The sequence below is a fragment of the Haliotis rufescens genome, unplaced genomic scaffold (assembly GCF_023055435.1).
Source record: "Haliotis rufescens isolate VD_foot unplaced genomic scaffold, xgHalRufe1.0.p SCAF_20, whole genome shotgun sequence".
Taxonomy (NCBI): domain Eukaryota; kingdom Metazoa; phylum Mollusca; class Gastropoda; order Lepetellida; family Haliotidae; genus Haliotis; species Haliotis rufescens.
Window position 1 is genome coordinate 7537068 of NW_025963891.1, and position 19902 is coordinate 7556969.

General features: G+C 42.2%; 1 protein-coding gene across 1 annotated transcript; it reads left to right on the plus strand.

The window, feature by feature from the left end:
• The first annotated feature begins 39 nt into the window (after positions 1-39).
• On the plus strand, positions 40-19576 carry LOC124128995 (DNA-directed primase/polymerase protein-like). Its single transcript, XM_046492480.2, has 14 exons — positions 40-139; positions 800-883; positions 1436-1514; positions 3090-3193; positions 5376-5422; positions 7119-7210; positions 8133-8206; positions 8548-8621; positions 12301-12753; positions 13106-13268; positions 13904-14004; positions 14455-14650; positions 15290-15372; positions 19088-19576. Exons 1-14 carry the CDS (start codon positions 87-89, stop codon positions 19294-19296), a joined length of 1812 nt encoding a protein of 603 aa, XP_046348436.2. The 5' UTR covers positions 40-86; the 3' UTR covers positions 19297-19576.
• Positions 19577-19902: the final 326 nt, after the last annotated feature.

Genomic DNA, 19902 nt, shown 5'->3' on the forward strand with positions numbered 1-19902 from the left:
TTAGTTTTGATAAGCTGGACTTTCGTATTTTCAACATAGAAGAGTTCAAAATGGCGGCAAATTGCTGACTTTCGAAATTGTTAGTTATGACATCGAAAGAACTTCCTGTGTTCCGATTTTATGACAGGAAATCTAAGCGGTAAATTACGACAAAGAGTTCAACCCAGTATTGAAAGACACTCCATGTATTTTGGTTGTGGTGTCTATTTGACATATTTTGAGGTTTCGTAGCGCAATATTAACGCCGTTTAGGGAGTCGGTTAATGCTACCAGTATTAAACCATAAGCAATTTCTTTACAGAATATTATTTCTGCCTATAAGTCAAAATCTTCAAACTGTTATAAGTGACAGCGGGTTTCCTGACTGCAGTAAAAGTGTGGTGACATTTTGATGTACTGATTACAATGTTTATTGTCATTTTGTAGTGTAGTGAGGTTATAAAATTTTTGAAAAGGGAGGGCAGATGTATATTACTGTACCTGTTGGCATGATTAGAAATTTAGCAAATGAAACATTTTGGTTTAATATTCTAAATCAAATGAGCAAAGTTTTTTCAAATGTTTTTATCATGTTTATGTTACGCTCACTATTTTCCTTTGAACTTTGTTTCTACTTAAATATCCTTGACAGTATTTATACCTTGAAAGTATTCACAGTGCCCCTGAGATCCCCCCCCCCCCCCCCCCCTCAAACGTTCTCCGTTGCCTAAATGTCTTCATGAGCAGTAAACCAGCCTAGTGCAGCAAACATTTATATTGATTTTATTATGTACTGTTATGTATGATTATCCTTCTTCAGAAGAAGACATGAACTGGAACAAAATGTCGAAAACAGAGTGAAAAGATTCAAGGATGAAAAGCTTCCACATGAATTCAAGCACAGGTAATAATCACCTGTTGTATATGTTTTAGTTCTCTCTTTTCATGTTGTATAACAGCACACATACACGTGGGTTATGAGGATGGAGAAAACAGCAGGAATAAATGCTCTGAAATAAACAGTACAACATTTGCTGAAATTTTATATCAGATCCTTTCTTGTCTGTTTTATAAAAAAATCAGTATGTCTTCATGTGCAAAAAATATATAAAATGCTTTGACTTTACATTCTTTAGTCCTATAATCATGATAATATGTATTACAATTTTTATTACAATTTACCTATTGTTTTTGTATCCAAGTTTCCACCATGCCACCATGTATGTATAAGGTACTTGGGTATGTGGCCTTAATCATGTTTATAATGAAATAAATGTGCTAAAATTAGCAAACAATCAAGCACACAGTTGATTAAAATATTATACTCTGTTCAATCTACTTTATCTGTTTTCAATCACATAAAGTCAGCATTTGATGACATATAAATAGAAATGAGATTAGTTCTATGTTGTCATCATGATTAGTTAACCTTCAATCTGTTTCAATTATGTTTCAGCATAACTGGACCAAGCACTGAATGGAAAACATTTTATCGACAACAAGATGCCTTCGACTTCACTCGGAGTAAAATTGATGTAAGGTGATACAGTTGCTCTTCCAGATCCAACCCATTAACTAACTTCATGACCACTTAAGAATATCAGTGTACATGCTACAGAACTTCTCCAAGGAATACCTCCATTTGTCTATGTTCCAAGAATACCTCCATGTGTTTGTATTCCAGAAAGGCCTCTATGTGTTTGTGTTCCAGCATGACCTCCATGTTGTCTTCCAGCATGACCTCCGTGTTGTCTTCCAGCATGACCTCCATGTTGTGTTCCAGGATGACCTCCATGTTGTGTTCCAGGATGACCTCTATGTGCTTGTGTTCCAAGAATACCTCCATGTGTTTGTGTTCCAGCATGACCTCCATGTGTTTGTGTTCTAGCATGACCTCCATGTTGTGTTCCAGCGTGACCTCTATGTGCTTGTGTTCCAAGAATACCTCCATGTGTTTGTCTTCCAGCATGACCTCCATGTGTTTGTGTTCTAGCATGACCTCCATGTGTTTGTCTTCCAGCATGACCTCCATGTTGTCTTCCAGCATGACCTCCATGTTGTGTTCCAGGATGACCTCTATGTGCTTGTGTTCCAAGAATACCTCCATGTGTTTGTGTTCCAGCATGACCTCCATGTGTTTGTGTTCCAGCATGACCTCCATGTGTTTGTCTTCCAGCATGACCTCCATGTTGTGTTCCAGGATGACCTCTATGTGCTTGTGTTCCAAGAATACCTCCATGTGTTTGTGTTCCAGCATGACCTCCATGTGTTTGTCTTCCAGCATGACCTCCATGTGTTTGTGTTCTAGCATGACCTCCATGTGTTTGTCTTCCAGCATGACCTCCATGTTGTCTTCCAGCATGACCTCCATGTTGTGTTCCAGGATGACCTCTATGTGCTTGTGTTCCAAGAATACCTCCATGTGTTTGTGTTCCAGCATGACCTCCATGTGTTTGTGTTCCAGCATGACCTCCATGTGTTTGTCTTCCAGCATGACCTCCATGTTGTGTTCCAGGATGACCTCTATGTGCTTGTGTTCCAAGAACACCTCCATGTGTTTGTGTTCCAGCATGACCACCATGTGTTTGTGTTCTAGCATGACCTCCATGTGTTTGTCTTCCAGCATGACCTCCATGTTGTCTTCCAGCATGACCTCATTGTTGTCTTCCAGGATGACCTCTATGTGCTTGTGTTCCAAGAATACCTCCATGTGTTTGTGTTCCAGCATGACCTCCATGTGTTTGTGTTCTAGCATGACCTCCATGTTGTGTTCCAGGATGACCTCTATGTGCTTGTGTTCCAAGAATACCTCCATGTGTTTGTGTTCCAGCATGACCTCCATGTGTTTGTGTTCCAGCATGACCTCCATGTGTTTGTGTTCCAGCATGACCTCCATGTTGTCTTCCAGCATGACCTCCATATTCTCTTCTACAATGACCTCCATGTCCTTCTGTTACAGGATGACCTCCATATCTCCATTTCACGACCGTCACGATATGGCTGAAATACTGCCGATGTGACGTAAAGCATTAACTCACTCACTCACTCCATTCCACGATGACCTCCATGTGCTTGTGTTACAGGATGACCTCCATGTGCTTGTGTTACAGGATGACCTCCATGTGTTTGCCTATGAGAGTGACACCCTGGGGGGAGACTCGGGACAGAGGATGTACCTCGTGGCCAGCTACCCCACATTCTGGCACTACTACAGGTATACTCACAGTTGCTTACAGGTCATCTTTGGGATGAGACCTCTTGTGAGTTGCACGAAGAGCCAACCAAGGAGATTAACAGAAACATAGGGAATCAGAATATTCCCCTTCTTTATATATACCTATCCTGACTACAGTATACAGTATTCCATCTTGCTTCGATTATATAACAGTGTTGGACATTGTGAAAACAATAATGAACCGAACTCACCTTCCGACCACCTTGTTCCCAGCATGCTCCTGTACTACTCATCACTTTTTCCCACGATCGGCTGTAGACAGGTGACAAGTAGATCCAAACATTGGGGGCATGGATGGGTGGGCAGTCATGACCTGTTGTGTCAGGATAAGTATGTAGATAAGGGGATACTCTGATTCCCTATATTTTTTAACTTATCCTTCCACAACAGTATGCAATTATCCCACTTAGGACGGTGGGTTGGACCAACTGCATATCCCCATTTGCTATTGAGTGGTCAGCCCGGAGCACGGACTAGATTAGACTGCCACTTTGTTTTCAATTTCACTAGTCCCATAATGCGTTGAAATTACATTGCAACCGGAAGTACTCGAAAGATCAGGCACCGTAGTTACCCTCACAATATGTAGTACCCTTGTTACAGAGTTTAATGCAGTCATCTCAAAGAAATAAAGAACAAACATGCAGGGGTACTGGTATGGGCATCCAGAAAGGCAGGTGCTCCATTCCGTTCATACAAGGAGACCGTAGAAGGGCAGTGTGTCTGACGAATAGCAAGAGCCGCCGTCGTAGAGAAACCATGAGCCGTCAACGTCAATGCATTCTGCAAATAGACTACATACGTAGATCCCACGACTCTGGTTAAAAAGTTAAAAATTAAAAGAAGCATGTGACACAGAGAATCTCACTCGAGTGTCTTCCGAGATCAAATATGTCAAGACGAGTTGATACAAGTTACAAATGTCTAAGGCTTGCCAGTGATATTGATATGATATATTTGACCTTGGAAGACAAGAAAAATTAATCTCCCTTCATTTTCTGTTTGTAAAACAGTAATATCCAGTGTCTTGGGTGTAAATTTACAACTATAGATTCAGTGGCAGAGGGAATAGTGATGTCATTTGATTGTAACGTCATGGTAACCGATGATGTCACAATGGTCTGCAAAGCATTGTGATGCAATTTCATTGATCAAGCAATTTCTCCTAGGAGATATTGCATGATCTCACCCAAGCAATATGCCCTGTGGGAGCCAGTGTTAGATGGTAAATTGCAGTACAGGGCTTGATTTAGCTGTATAAAACATGCACCAGTGCAACCTATTATTGAAAAATGTCGACTCGTTTATGCATCAATATTCCAACTTTGATAAATTTATGGGACCAGGGTGCAACCTGGTTTTGTCTGGTGCAACCTGGTTTTCATGTCAACATGCACCTGGAGCTAGTTAAATCAAGTTCCTTAAATCAAGCCCTGAAGTACCATTATATTGGTCACATCTTCTCAAGGCAAGGGAGTTAACAGACTATAAAAGTCCAGTTTCCACCCTGGCTGAACTAGGCTGGTATTTCGGAGTTACATTATTAGCTGGATTTACGAGTCTATGTGTAGTCCAATCAAATTCACGTAATAGATTTCATGGATTTCAACAGATTTCAGTCGACTGCAAAACATGTGTACTGACAATTGGGCGTTGACAGATATTTTGCAAATCTTTTCATGTTTTTAATGAAGTTCATTTTCTAAGTTTGTCAGTCATGATTTAAAACCAATCAAGACCCTGCTACCAGGATATGCTTGTTTGCTGTCAAATACATTATGACAGCAGTAAAAACTAGACAGAAATACTCGCAGCTGATTGGCTGGTGTGTAGTCAGGTACACATTGTGCAGTGATCTATAAGTAAACAGTACTGATATTGTATTACAAATAATGTAAATACTCCATGTGAAATTAGATTTCTTCAGCAGATTTATTGCGTCAATTATGACGTGTATTAAAAACTTTTGGAAGCATTTCAGGACTTTATTGCCTCAAATACGGAGGAATAATGGTGTTGTAAAACCATGTTTACATTTGGATCATTTTAATGAAAAGATTAGAAATCCTTTTCGGAATGATCAAAAAAGCTGCTTTCAAATAACCTTTTTTTTCATGAAGTATTCCCCTTCTCATATAGAGTTTGATACTGTTTATTTCAGTCAACTGAGGGAATGTGAGAGACACCACTATGAGGTGATACCAGAAGGTGGGTATGAGTCAGTGCTTGGTTAGTACAAGGTGGAGTGCTGTGTGCAATACAGTCGAGTCCCCTTAATCCGACATGGTTGGTTGCATATGATTATGTCGGATTAACGAGTATGTCGGATAAACGAAATTAAGTGGTATCAACGTTCGTGATCGAAAATCGGACAACTACACGATAGATAACAATACAAACACGTAATAAAAAAATAAAAATGAAATATTCATATTGTTATGTTACATTGTTAGCGGAATATGTTTTCTAATCATGCAACCTCTAAGGCTCAACACAAAACAACTGTTATGGACTGTATGACTTATTCAAAATACTTTAAAAAACATAGTCTTGAATGGAAGTCTCAAGTTTGAAACTGGTACTGCAGAGCTTAGACTCGTCTCGCATCAAAACACGGGCTGTGTACTTGCGGGCAGATGACGTACGCTGAACACTGCATCGGATTAACGAGACTGATTAATGAGTGATTTCGGTAATTCATTGCAAATTAGGTGTGTCGGAGTCAGAGTGCAAGACTGTCAGATTAACGGGTCTAAATAGCACTGATTTATTCGTTTTCAATCATTAGTGTCGGATAATGCTGATTGTCTGATTAACAAGACTTGACTGTATACAGTTAAAGTAAACATTTTCATCACTTGGAGCATAATCACCCACAACACATGTCAAGTTAAAAAGTTCAGTTTACAAAGAAAGCCAACAATATTTCTTAGTGGACTGCTATTCGTCCATACTATATTGTAAATATGGCTTTATCATTTGCTGATTGGGCTCTTAAGTTCAAAGGTAGGGCTCTTCGCATTTATTTCATGATGCTTTTAGCGCTTTGAGTATGCCCCTGTGTGGTGTGGAGATATGTGCAATATAAATGGCCTATTATTATTTTTATTATGGAATGTAATTCATTCAGAAGCCTGCAATGTATTGTGTACTTTGACATATTCTGGTAGGATCATTCAAGAGATAAACCTGTTTTGAAATTTTTAGGCAGTCAAACTAGATTAGATACCTCTTATTTAATTTGGAGACAAGAGCATAATCAATATGTTGATAGTGTGTGATATTTTATTTGACAGGGTTTCCCATTCAGCAACCCACGCTTGTCCTAAGAGACGACTAACGGGATCAGGTGGTCAGGCTCGCTGACTTGGTTGATGCTTGTCATTGCATCCCAGTTGTGAAGATTGATGCTCATTATGTCATTCACTTGATTGTCTGGTCCAGACTCGATTATTTACAGACCGCTGTCATAAAGCTGCAATATTGCTGAGTGTGGCGTTAAACAACAACAAACAAACATAGCCGTGGCTCAGTTTAGTGAGTCCTGCTTGATTATAAAGGCAACATCGAGATTGAAAAACATTTTAATGGGAAAATTAACAATTTGTTTCAGTCCCTGGCTATTTTTGTTGGAACTTATCACTGAGTGAGTTGAATATGTTGTGTCAAATATGACTCATCAAAAACAGGATTAGGAGTATTTGTAATGAAAATGGCATTACATACGAAGGATCCTTGCATCATGTGATTGTCTATGTTGATCTGTTGATATTGAAACACCTGAATGATAGGCCTGCATATTTGTACTTTGACTTTACTGACTCTTCCACTGAGAAAGTCTATTCTTAGATGACAACTTCTGAACACACCAACCTGACAAGTTGTTTCTGATGCCTTGATGCAGGTGGAGTGTGTAAGCTGTACTTTGATCTGGAGTTTGCTAAAGAAGTCAATCCTGACAGCAATGGATTACAGATGGTTGAAATATTTATAAAGGTGATAGACACAAATAACTCTTAACCTTTGTCAATAAAGTGTGTGATAAATTTCCTTACTATCAGATCTTACCTTTCTCCATCAAGGTCAGACAAGCCCACTGTGGGAGGTAACATCACATGAACTTGGGCCGCCTTTATCAAAAAGTAAAATGCTTGGGATTTTGAACCAATCAGAACTCAGCTTTCTTAAAGAATTTGGCATCATTGTCTGAATTGCTGATCTTGGACAATACAGGTAGTTTAACTGTTTGGTGGGTGAGAAATTTAACCACAGCAAATAGAAATTCTGATGTCATTGAATGAAAGATGAGAAGGTGTTAATATGCCGTTATTATTCTCCATGGGGAACCTCCTGTTTAGGGGTGTTTTTGAGATACAGAAATCAGACATGGTGTTCCGAATGTTTTGCATGCTTGTTCTGAGAATTTTGAAGGCTTTTGGCTGTGATTGGCTGGGTAGAAAGTTCATCTGACATGACCTGATTGGCTGACCTTGATAGAGAGAAGTATCGCATCTGAGTATAAAAACTAAATGAGAATGAATGTATGATTTGCTATTAACAGCCTTAACACTTAATCAAAAAGTCCATCATCTCAATGGCAGTGAAAGGTAGGCACATATTGAATGAAATCATGACAAATGTTTTGTTCCCCTGAAAAGTAATAATTTGGGAATCAATATTTGACTTATTGTTATGAAAATTAACTTTTATATGACATATTTATGAAATATAATTCTTGAAAGAACACAGATAGTAATGTGTAAGGACAGAACATGATGCTTTGATGTTTATCCTTATATTATTATGTTCTTTCCTTGTAATCTCTACAAAACAGCTATTAAATAAATATTGAACCTATGTGATGTCCTGCTAGTCTGTCTGACCAGCCCGGCAGTAACACCTTGTCGTCTGTCCCCAGTACGTGTGTACCTGGCTGCAGCATCACTACAGGGTGCAGTGTGATCGGCAGGATGTGCTCGACCTTGATGCCAGGTGAGTGTTCTGATTGGGCTGAATCAAATACTTTGTTTATAATATTATGCATCATAATGCTTTTTGCCTTTTTTTAAATTGTGTGAATATCCTTTAATTTTGATACACAAATGAAAGCTGATTCTTTCCTTTATCATTTCTTATATCTTTAGTTGCCCTTTTATGGACCAGATGTGTCCAGCCTGAGTATGGGCTTCATATGGCAAATTAGGATGATTTATTAATGATACATATTTATATAGAATGACTGCTGCCTATCGGCTAATTTCACCCTTCTTTCGGTTCTCTGATGATATCCATATAGAAAATAATAGAGCCATTCTTCTGTTTTGTTCTTTCAGCACCGAGAAGAAGTTCAGTCGACATCTGGTCTTTCAGCTGCAAGATGTAGTCTTCAAGGACAATGTCGGTGCAGGTGAGGCTTGTAATGTTGGTGCAGGTGAGGCTAGTAATGTTGGTGCAGGTGAGGCTAGTGATGTTGGTTGGTGCAGGTGAGGCTAGTGATGTTGGTGCAGGTGAGGCTAGTAATGTCGGTGCAGGTGACGCTAGTAATGTTGGTGCAGGTGACGCTAGTAATGTCGGTGCAGGTGAGGCTAGTGATGTCAGTGCAGGTGAGGCTAGTAATGTCGGTGCAGGTGACGCTAGTAATGTTGGTGCAGGTGAGGCTAGTAATGTTGGTGCAGGTGAGGCTTGTAATGTCGGTGCAGGTGAGGCTAGTAATGTTGGTGCAGGTGAGGCTAGTAATGTTGGTGCAGGTGAGGCTAGTAATGTTGGTGCAGGTGAGGCTAGTAATGTCGGTGCAGGTGAAGCTAGTAATGTTGGTGCAGGTGAGGCTAGTAATGTTGGTGCAGGTGAGGCTAGTAATGTTGGTGCAGGTGAGGCTGGTAATGTTGTTGCAGGTGAGACTAGTGATGTCAGTGCAGGTGAGGCTAGTGATGTCGGTGCAGGTGAGGCTAGTGATGTTGGTGTTGGTGCAGGTGAGGCTAGTAATGTCGGTGCAGGTGAGGCTAGTAATGTTGGTGCAGGTGAGGCTAGTAATGTTGGTGCAGGTGAGGCTAGTAATGTTGGTGCAGGTGAGGCTAGTAATGTCGGTGCAGGTGAAGCTAGTAATGTTGGTGCAGGTGAGGCTAGTAATGTTGGTGCAGGTGAGGCTGGTAATGTTGTTGCAGGTGAGACTAGTGATGTCAGTGCAGGTGAGGCTAGTTATGTCGGTGCAGGTGAGGCTAGTAATGTTGGTGCAGGTGAGGCTTGTAATATCGGTGCAGGTGAGGCTAGTAATGTCGGTGTCGGTGCAGGTGAGACTAGTGATGTTGATGCAGGTGAGGCTAGTAATATTGATGCAGGTGAGGCTAGTGATGTTGGAGCATGTGAGGCTAGTGATGTCAGTGCAGGTGAGGCTAGTAATGTCGGTGCAGGTGAGGCTAGTGATGTTGGTGCAGGTGAGGCTAGTGATGTCAGTGCAGGTGAGGCTAGTAATGTCGGTGCAGGTGAGGCTAGTAATGTCGGTGCAGGTGAAGCTAGTAATGTTGGTGCAGGTGAGGCTAGTAATGTTGGTGCAGGTGAGGCTGGTAATGTTGTTGCAGGTGAGACTAGTGATGTCAGTGCAGGTGAGGCTAGTTATGTCGGTGCAGGTGAGGCTAGTAATGTTGGTGCAGGTGAGGCTTGTAATATCGGTGCAGGTGAGGCTAGTAATGTCGGTGTCGGTGCAGGTGAGACTAGTGATGTTGATGCAGGTGAGGCTAGTAATATTGATGCAGGTGAGGCTAGTGATGTTGGAGCATGTGAGGCTAGTGATGTCAGTGCAGGTGAGGCTAGTAATGTCGGTGCAGGTGAGGCTAGTGATGTTGGTGCAGGTGAGGCTAGTGATGTCAGTGCAGGTGAGGCTAGTAATGTCGGTGCAGGTGAGGCTAGTAATGTCGGTGCAGGTGACGCTAGTAATATCGGTGCAGGTGAGGCTAGTAATGTCGCTGCAGGTGAGGCTAGTAATATCGGTGCAGGTGAGGCTAGTAATGTTGGTGCAAGTGAGGCTTGTAATGTTGGTGCAAGTGAGGCTAGTAATATCGGTGCAGGTGAGGCTAGTAATGTTGCTGCAGGTGAGGCTAGTAATATCGGTGCAGGTGAGGCTAGTAATGTTGGTGCAGGTGAGGCTAGTAATGTTGGTGCAGGTGAGGCTAGTAATGTTGGTGCAGGTGAGGCTATTAATGTTGGTGCAGGTGAGGCTAGTAATGTTGGTGCAGGTGAGGCTAGTAATGTTGGTGCAGGTGAGGCTAGTGATGTTGGTGCAGGTGAGGCTATTAATGTTGATACAGGTGAGGCTAGCGATGTCGGTGCAGGTGAGGCTAGCGATGTCGGTGCAGGTGAGGCTAGTAATGTTGGTGCAGGTGAGGCTACTAATGTTGGTGCAGGTGAGGCTAGTAATGTTGGTGCAGGTGAGGCTTGTAATGTTGGTGCAGGTGAGGCTAGTAATGTCAGTGCAGGTGAGGCTAGTAATGTCGGTGCAGGTGAGGCTAGTAATATTGGTGCAGGTGAGGCTAGTTTTTAGTTCCCCTGCTTGTACTAGTCAAGATGAATGCTGGCTTATTGTTCTGGTCCACTGAGATACAATGCTGCAGTTTAACATGAATACCTAAAACAGACACAGTATACTGACTTTGAGCCAGCCAGTTTTATCACCTTAATCCAAAGCATCAGACAGGGAAACAATAAGTACCCTATTTTAATGTCTCTGACACTCTGGTTTGCAGGGTAAATAACTTTTACAGTCAGTTTAAAGATTAAGCCTGTAATGTTAAAAATCAACAGAATCTTTAAAGTAACTGTTTTGCTTTTGTGGTTTTTGATGGGTGCTATAGACGGGGGACTGTACTGTCTGGTGCCACCTCAATCTACACCTTGTACATTGGTTTCTCGGAGGAGAACCGGGATTTTGTCTGTGTATATTTGGGGAAATTCATCATGGAATTTTAGTTTGCTGATGAAGAAAGTGGGTTTTGAATAACTTGATATAATCATGCTCCAACTGGCGCCTGTCCTGAACCTCGCCCCTCCCCCAGCAACTCACATGACCATATGCTCCATGTCAACAGGGCATATCAGTGTATCACTGTCTAGAAGTATCCAGTATCATGTCACCATGAAACAAAACAGTCAAACCTCGTTGTGTTGAACACACGGTTGTCTAAACTCACCTTCCGGACCCCATCTGTTGAACTGGATGTGTTGGATTCCCAGTTGTTTCAAACTTATTTGGGAGTCCCTAGTATTCAAATTAAGCCTAAAATTACTCATTTCTCAATTTTCATGTCAACGTCAATCACATGAGAACACTTCAGTAACTGCTGCTGTGTGTACAGTAATCAGCTTGCACCTTTGATGTAAGGTGTGCTTGATATAAGGTGTGCTTGATGTAAGGTGTGCTTGATATAAGGTGTGCTTGATGTAAGGTGTGCTTGATGTAGGGTGTGCTTGATGTAAGGTGTGCTTGATATAAGGTGTGCTTGATGTAAGGTGTGCTTGATATAAGGTGTGCTTGATGTAAGGTGTGCTTGATGTAAGGTGTGCTTGATGTAAGGTGTGCTTGATGTAAGGTGTGCTTGATGTAAGGTGTGCTTGACATAGGGTGTGCTTGATATAAGGCATAAATTGTGAAATGTACATACACCTTGAAATCTAGTGTTGTGTTCAGACCTGATTGGTATTGGGAACGCTGGGTTAGATGTTCAAGTCTGTCACTCATTTTACCAATAATAGAAAATATCATGTGTCGTGATAGGCAGTACCTCTCGATGATGTCATGAACGACCTGTCGTGGAAAACACGATCTCGCTTACATACATTTTTGGCAATCTCGTCCGTGTTTAGATTTATCGCCATCTTATCGCTTGCGTAAATATTTACCCCACCCCAAGACCACACGTAGAGTTTACGCCAATTTTACACGTACATAATATTACACTAGCTTTGTGAAACGCCCCTAGTTCACGGCGCTCCGCGGATTCATACAGTTTGCACATTGGTTTTTCGATTCGTACCTAAATGAACCGAAAAAAATACACAGTCAATCCTTAAATGTGTTTTGATATTTTGTAATACAGGTCACTTTGTCCATCACATCTTTAACAAACTGCTGGACAGCGTGCAGCCATGCACACCAGGGGGAGACAACCCTGTTAAAACAGAACCTTCAGATTCTACAGAGATCATCCCACCTTTGTCGAGTGCAGCCTCGGAAACATCAGATGTGAGTGAGGAGAAGCAAGATGCAGCTGTGTCAGCTGAGGTGAAGAGTGAAGACCGAAATGATTCAGGTTTTGAGAGCCCCCTGAAGGAGATGCAAGGTAGTGGCAGCTCCACGGAGAAGTCAGACCGGGACGTCAGCAGTGAGAGCCCCCTGAAGGAGATGGAAGGTAGTGGCAGCTCCATGGAGAAGACAGACCGGGACGTCAGCAGTGAGAGCTGTGACATACTGGGTCAGTTTACTGATGAGGAGTTGAAGTCTCTGGTGGTGATGTCCAAGGACCAGAAGCCCATGCTGTTTTGTGATATGGGTAGGTATGGTAGGCAGTGTCGGAGGAAACTTTTCATTTTCATAAATTGAGTTAGAACTGATGGACTATCGTTTTATATACATCACTTTTTCATTAATACAATAAGCTGGATTTTCTTTAGCCCCTAAAATGGTATGGACATCGTGACAGGTATGTAAAATACATTTAAATATATAGCAGTTACGTGGGCCCACATCTTATCATGTCTACGTTTCCTTCCACATCAAGCTGACATGCCATGATAAAACTGGAATACTGTTCAAAGCGGAGTTAAACCCAACTCACTCACTCACTCTGAAAATGATGCCACGATATCAATTCCCTAACAGTAAAATATATGTCTTTGTTTTAGGTGTTTACACAAAGAACAGGAACTTTAGGTTGCTGAAGTCCACAAAGTTGGGAAAGAAAAACCCATTCCGTGTATCAGCTGAGAACGTCTACACACCAAGACCAAAACCAGACACTATGGAAGGATTCAACCTCTTCTCTGACTCTCTCATTTCAAATGTCAAGTGAGTGTTTCAGAACAGTTTTCCAACAGTCACACATTTCTCCATTCTGAGACTCACATCAAGTTGACCAGGAGGGCTGACTAAATTGATTGGATAGTCGGGCTATGTGACCTGGTTGATTGTGTGTCAGCGTACCCTGATTGAGTGGAGCATTGCTCATTATGTCTATCACTTACTGACTTGATTATTCACATGCTGCTGTCATGTGGTTGGGATAGTGATGATCGTGGCTTTAAACAGCAAACAAAACTGAAGGTGAAATGGGGTTAAATGTCGTATTCAAGATTACTGCACTTATATGGCGATATATATGCATGCATGTGTGTTTTGTGTGTTTGTGAGTGAGAAGACACTGTCTTCAAGTCGACCAGTCATTTTTTCATCCCCTTAATACCGAGCACCAGATTGGGTAACAACAAGTACCATCTTCTAATATCTTTTGGCATAACGTGGCCAGGGATCGAAACACGACACCGAATTTCTGCTCTCCTGGCAGATGCTTGTCTGAATGAAACAGAGGATGCTTGTGATGAGACCCCTGATTCATTAACCTTAGCATTATGACATGGACCCCAAACACAGAAAAGTAAATAGCTTACAGCCATGATTTCAGTATATTAGCATACATGTTTCAGATACACACCAAGACTGCGTATCTTGACGTTTGGCTCCAAGAGCCAAGGTAGCAGATTCCGACATCAGGCAATCAAACAACACAGATCTCATGATGAGACAGGCAAGTAGTACACATGGCACAATGTGTTGTTATTTTGTCTCGCTATAGCAGAGTCCCTGGACTTTCTGCGGGGATTTATCTGGGATGTCAAACCAAGTGATATTTGCAGGTAATTTGGTAAAAAAAATCATGGATTTTTTTAAGAATTTTAAATTTTAAAATTCAAATAGAGAATTTTTACTGTCATTTGCAGGGGCCAGATATGGGCCTCTGAGCAGGTCGAGATAAGTCCCTGTCCTGGTTGACTTGATCCGTGGTATGTGAGAGTACAGGTGTTGAAATTGTCTGGGGTGTTGGGTAAGCCTATAAGTTAATCACTCGTCACCTAGTCTATTGAAGGACTGGGTTTAAACGATACTTTCAGAAAAGAGCATGTTATTGAATACAATGGAAGAAACAATATTTTCTGACAATATAAGATCTACTGACTAATTGTGCTATCCCTGACAGAAACACTGGCCGGCTACACCACGTCCCCGTATCCCGAGCTGGATGACTTCATCTGCAGGACAGTGGGGGATAGTGGTAAGAACGGCTGCATCCGACACTGGACGTACTTCCCCCAGGGGGAGCTGCTCATCTATGACATCGCCCGATACCGCTGGTGTGCCAACATACAGAGACAGCACCGCAGCAACAACATCATGTTAGTTTCTGCATCATTAAAATTTGTCAACATTTTGTTGTCAGTGATTATTTCTTTTATGTCAGTGGTGTCAGGGATTTATCTAGGCTGTACTACAGGTAGATTTAGGTGGAGCATTGAGTAAGTATCAATAATGGCGTTTAATTTGTTCAAGACATCAAAATCTTAAATTCCATATTGACACAAGGGATTTTTATTAAACATATTCCTTCTCAAAATCAAAGTGCCTATAGGGCTATATACATGTACCTCTGACTTTGTTCAAGGTGTTTTTATTTGAAAATAATTGGCCATTGGTGTCCATGACCATTTTGTGTTTCCAAAAATTTCGAAGATACCTTTTCAAAGAACCAGACGTGGGTGGTGGGGTAGGGGTGTGGATTAGGGTGAAGAATAAAAAAACTCATAACTAAATCACTTGGTAACATGTTTTCAACTAAAACACTGATTAATTGACTCTTTTTACAACAGCAAATTGATTCCAAAATTATGTGGAAGCACTTTCCTATTTTGAGTACTCTGCCATTGAAAAAAAAACTTTGCAACCAACCACCCCCCTCTCCTTCCCAGCCCTGTAGTAGTGCATGGGTGGTTTGTCTATTTGAGGTAGTATGAAGATTGTATCTGTGTTTACACCAGGCTGTGTGTGGATATGAAGAAAGGAGTTTATTACCAAAAGTGCCATGACCCAGATTGCAAGGCTGACAACTTCAAATCAGAGGGTAACATCATCTACTTGGATATATGTTGATACCAACGTAAACTGTCTTGTGTGACCTCTACATCTCCCTTTTGTGACCTCTACATCTCCCTCTTGTGTGACCTCTACACCTGCTTCTTGTGTGACCTCCACATCTCCCTCGTGTGACCTCCACATCTGTTTCTTGTGTGACCTCCACATCTGCTTCTAGTGTGACCTCTACATCTCCCTCGTGTGACCTCCACATCTGTTTCTTGTGTGACCTCCACATCTGCTTCTAGTGTGACCTCTACATCTGCTTCTTGTGTGACCTCTACATCTGCTTCTTGTGTGACCTCCACATCTGCTTCTTGTGTGACCTCTACATCTGCTTCTTGTGTGACCTCCACTTCTGCTTCTTGTGTGACCTCCACATCTGCTTCTTGTGTGACCTACACATCTGCTTCTTGTGTGACCTCTACATCTGCTTCTTGTGTGACCTACACATCTGCTTCTTGTGTGACCTCCACATCTCCCTCTTGTGTGACCTCCACATCTCCCTCTTGTGTGACCTCCACATCTCCCTCTTGTGACCTCCACATCTGCTTCTTGTGTGACCTCCACATCTCCCTCTTGTGTGACCTCCACATCTGCTTCTTGTGTGACCTCCACATCTCCCTCTTGTGACCTCCACATCTGTCTTTTGTGTGACCTCTACATCTCCCTCTTGTGTGACATCCACATAACCCTCTTGTGTGACCTCTACACCTGCTTCTTGTGTGACCTCCACATCTCCCTCGTGTGACCTCCACATCTGTTTCTTGTGTGACCTCCACATCTGCTTCTAGTACTTCTACATCTGCTTCTTGTGTGACCTCTACATCTGCTTCTTGTGTGACCTCCACATCTGCTTCTTGTGTGACCTCTACATCTGCTTCTTGTGTGACCTCCACTTCTGCTTCTTGTGTGACCTCCACATCTGCTTCTTGTGTGACCTACACATCTGCTTCTTGTGTGACCTCTACATCTGTTTCTTGTGTGACCTACACATCTGCTTCTTGTGTGACCTCCACATCTCCCTCTTGTGACCTCCACATCTCCCTCTTGTGTGACCTCCACATCTCCCTCTTGTGACCTCCACATCTGCTTCTTGTGTGACCTCCACATCTCCCTCTTGTGACCTCTAAATCTGCTTCATGTGACCTCTACATCTGTCTTTTGTGTGACCTCTACATCTGCTTCTTGTGACCTCCACATCTGCTTCTTGTGTGACCTCTACATCTGCTTCTTGTGTGACCTCTACATCTGCTTCTTGTGTGACCTCCACTTCTGCTTCTTGTGTGACCTCCACATTTCCTTCTTGTGTGACCTCTACATCTGCTTTTTGTGTGACCTCTACATCTGCTTCTTGTGTGACCTCCACTTCTGCTTCTTGTGTGACCTCCACATCTGCTTCTAGTGTGACCTCTACATCTGCTTCTTGTGTGACCTCTACATCTGCTTCTTGTGTGACCTCCACATCTGCTTCTTGTGTGATCTCTACATCTGCTTCTTGTGTGACCTCTACATCTGCTTCTTGTGTGACCTCCACTTCTGCTTCTTGTGTGACCTCCACATCTGCTTCTTGTGTGACCTCCACATCTGCTTCTTGTGTGACCTACACATCTGCTTCTTGTGTGACCTACACATCTGCTTCTTGTGTGACCTCTACATCTGCTTCTTGTGTGACCTACACATCTGCTTCTTGTGTGACCTACACATCTGCTTCTTGTGTGACCTCCACATCTCCCTCTTGTGACCTCCACATCTGCTTCATGTGACTTCTACATCTGTCTTTTGTGTGACCTCTACATCTGCTTCTTGTGACCTCCACATATCCCTCTTGTGACCTCTACATCTGCTTCTTGTGTGACCTCCACATCTGCTTCTTGTGTGATCTCCACATCTGCTTCTTGTGTGACCTCTACATCTGCTTCTTGTGTGACCTCCACTTCTGCTTCTTGTGTGACCTCCACATCTGCTTCTTGTGTGACCTCCACATCTGCTTCTTGTGTGACCTACACATCTGCTTCTTGTGTGACCTACACATCTGCTTCTTGTGTGACCTACACATCTGCTTCTTGTGTGACCTCTACATCTGCTTCTTGTGTGACCTACACATCTGCTTCTTGTGTGACCTACACATCTGCTTCTTGTGTGACCTCCACATCTGCTTCTTGTGTGACCTCTACATCTGCTTCTTGTGTGACCTCCACATCTGCTTCTTGTGTGATCTCTACATCTGCTTCTTGTGTGACCTCTACATCTGCTTCTTGTGTGACCTCCACTTCTGCTTCTTGTGTGACCTACACATCTGCTTCTTGTGTGACCTCCACATCTGCTTCTTGTGTGACCTACACATCTGCTTCTTGTGTGACCTACACATCTGCTTCTTGTGTGACCTACACATCTGCTTCTTGTGTGACCTCTACATCTGCTTCTTGTGTGACCTCTACATCTGCTTCTTGTGTGACCTACACATCTGCTTCTTGTGTGACCTCCACATCTGCTTCTAGTGTGACCTCCACATCTGCTTCTTGTGTGACCTCTACATCTGCTTCTTGTGTGACCTCCACATCTGCTTCTTGTGTGATCTCTACATCTGCTTCTTGTGTGACCTCTACATCTGCTTCTTGTGTGACCTCCACTTCTGCTTCTTGTGTGACCTACACATCTGCTTCTTGTGTGACCTCCACATCTGCTTCTTGTGTGACCTACACATCTGCTTCTTGTGTGACCTACACATCTGCTTCTTGTGTGACCTACACATCTGCTTCTTGTGTGACCTCTACATCTGCTTCTTGTGTGACCTACACATCTGCTTCTTGTGTGACCTACACATCTGCTTCTTGTGTGACCTCCACATCTCCCTCTTGTGACCTCCACATCTGCTTCATGTGACTTCTACATCTGTCTTTTGTGTGACCTCTACATCTGCTTCTTGTGACCTCTACATCTGCTTCTTGTGTGACCTCCACATCTGCTTCTTGTGTGATCTCTACATCTGCTTCTTGTGTGACCTCTACATCTGCTTCTTGTGTGACCTCCACTTCTGCTTCTTGTGTGACCTCCACATCTGCTTCTTGTGTGACCTCCACATCTGCTTCTTGTGTGACCTACACATCTGCTTCTTGTGTGACCTACACATCTGCTTCTTGTGTGACCTACACATCTGCTTCTTGTGTGACCTCTACATCTGCTTCTTGTGTGACCTACACATCTGCTTCTTGTGTGACCTACACATCTGCTTCTTGTGTGACCTCCACATCTCCCTCTTGTGACCTCCACATCTGCTTCATGTGACTTCTACATCTGTCTTTTGTGTGACCTCTACATCTGCTTCTTGTGACCTCCACATATCCCTCTTGTGACCTCTACATCTGTTTCTTGTGTGACCTCTTTCAAACTACATGTATACCTATCTTGAGTATCTTTTCAGCAACAAACTGTCTGTATTTATGTGTTTATTTGAACATACAGTACATATTTAACAACCTAATAATTCAGTTCTGATTTTATCTTCTGAATGCTTCAATTCAAGTAAAAGATTAATTCAGACAAAAAATATTATAATTATGAAGTTACCCAGTTGATGGATAAAAGAAACGAAAACATTATAATTCTAAACTGAAGCTCCAACTTCAGTAAAATATGACCAGAATATTTCCCTGTCTGCAAATTGCAAACAGTTAATCTGACCCGAAACATTATTTTTTCAGATCTGCCCCTCCCATCAGAAGTCCTCCCTGGCCACTACTTCAACATCAGCAGTGATGGTCTCGAGTCCGACTTCGACGATGATGACATTGTGCGGGCAGCGGAGGAGGTGGAGAAGACATACCAGTCACAGCAGGAGGAGAGTGATGACGATCTCCTCAATGCCACACTGGAGCTGGAGAAGAACCTGTCAGAACACATGAAGTCCTGAGGTTATACCAGGGACGTGTGTCTTATTTTTTTTTACTTATGTGCCTTTTTTCACATTTCAATAACTATAACAACTAAACTTTTTTAAATCAAAACTTTTAAAGAAATCTATAGCCCTAATTATAATTTGAACTAATTATGCGTGTATATTTAGTTGTAAGCATGCAAGTTATTTTATTCATCTACTACAAATGGTCATCTTAAAGCAGTACATCTTGTATATTTTAACATGATTGTGTATTTTCATAATGAAATAATGAAATTATTCTGAAAGTTCCCATTGCTGGGAACGTCGCTATATAAGTGCAATAATCTTGGACGCGACGTTAAACCCAATTTCACCTCACCTCACCTCCCATTGCTGGCATTTATACAGTCATTGTAAGGACATGGCCAATTTTTTCGTCAAATACAATTTACTGTACACAGCATAGATCACATAGATCACATAGATCACACAGCTCCCAGTAGGCACTGTAATTCTGTTTCTCATGGGATACCTTGTCAAGTCTGTTTACACAAGTAAATGAATCAGTTCTGGGTGCAGTTGTACAAAGCGATCTTGGCGCTGAGGTGAATCGTACCTCCCATACCTAAACATAGACTT

Excerpts from the sequence above, each read along its gene's own strand:
- LOC124128995 (XM_046492480.2), top strand. The coding sequence starts at position 87 with ATGACATCGAAAGAACTTCCTGTGTTCCGATTTTATGACAGGAAATCT. Across the intron at positions 8,622-12,300 it reads CAAGGACAATGTCGGTGCAG|GTCACTTTGTCCATCACATC; the intron begins GTGAGGCTTGTA and ends TTTGTAATACAG. Across the intron at positions 13,269-13,903 it reads TCTCTCATTTCAAATGTCAA|ATACACACCAAGACTGCGTA; the intron begins GTGAGTGTTTCA and ends TACATGTTTCAG.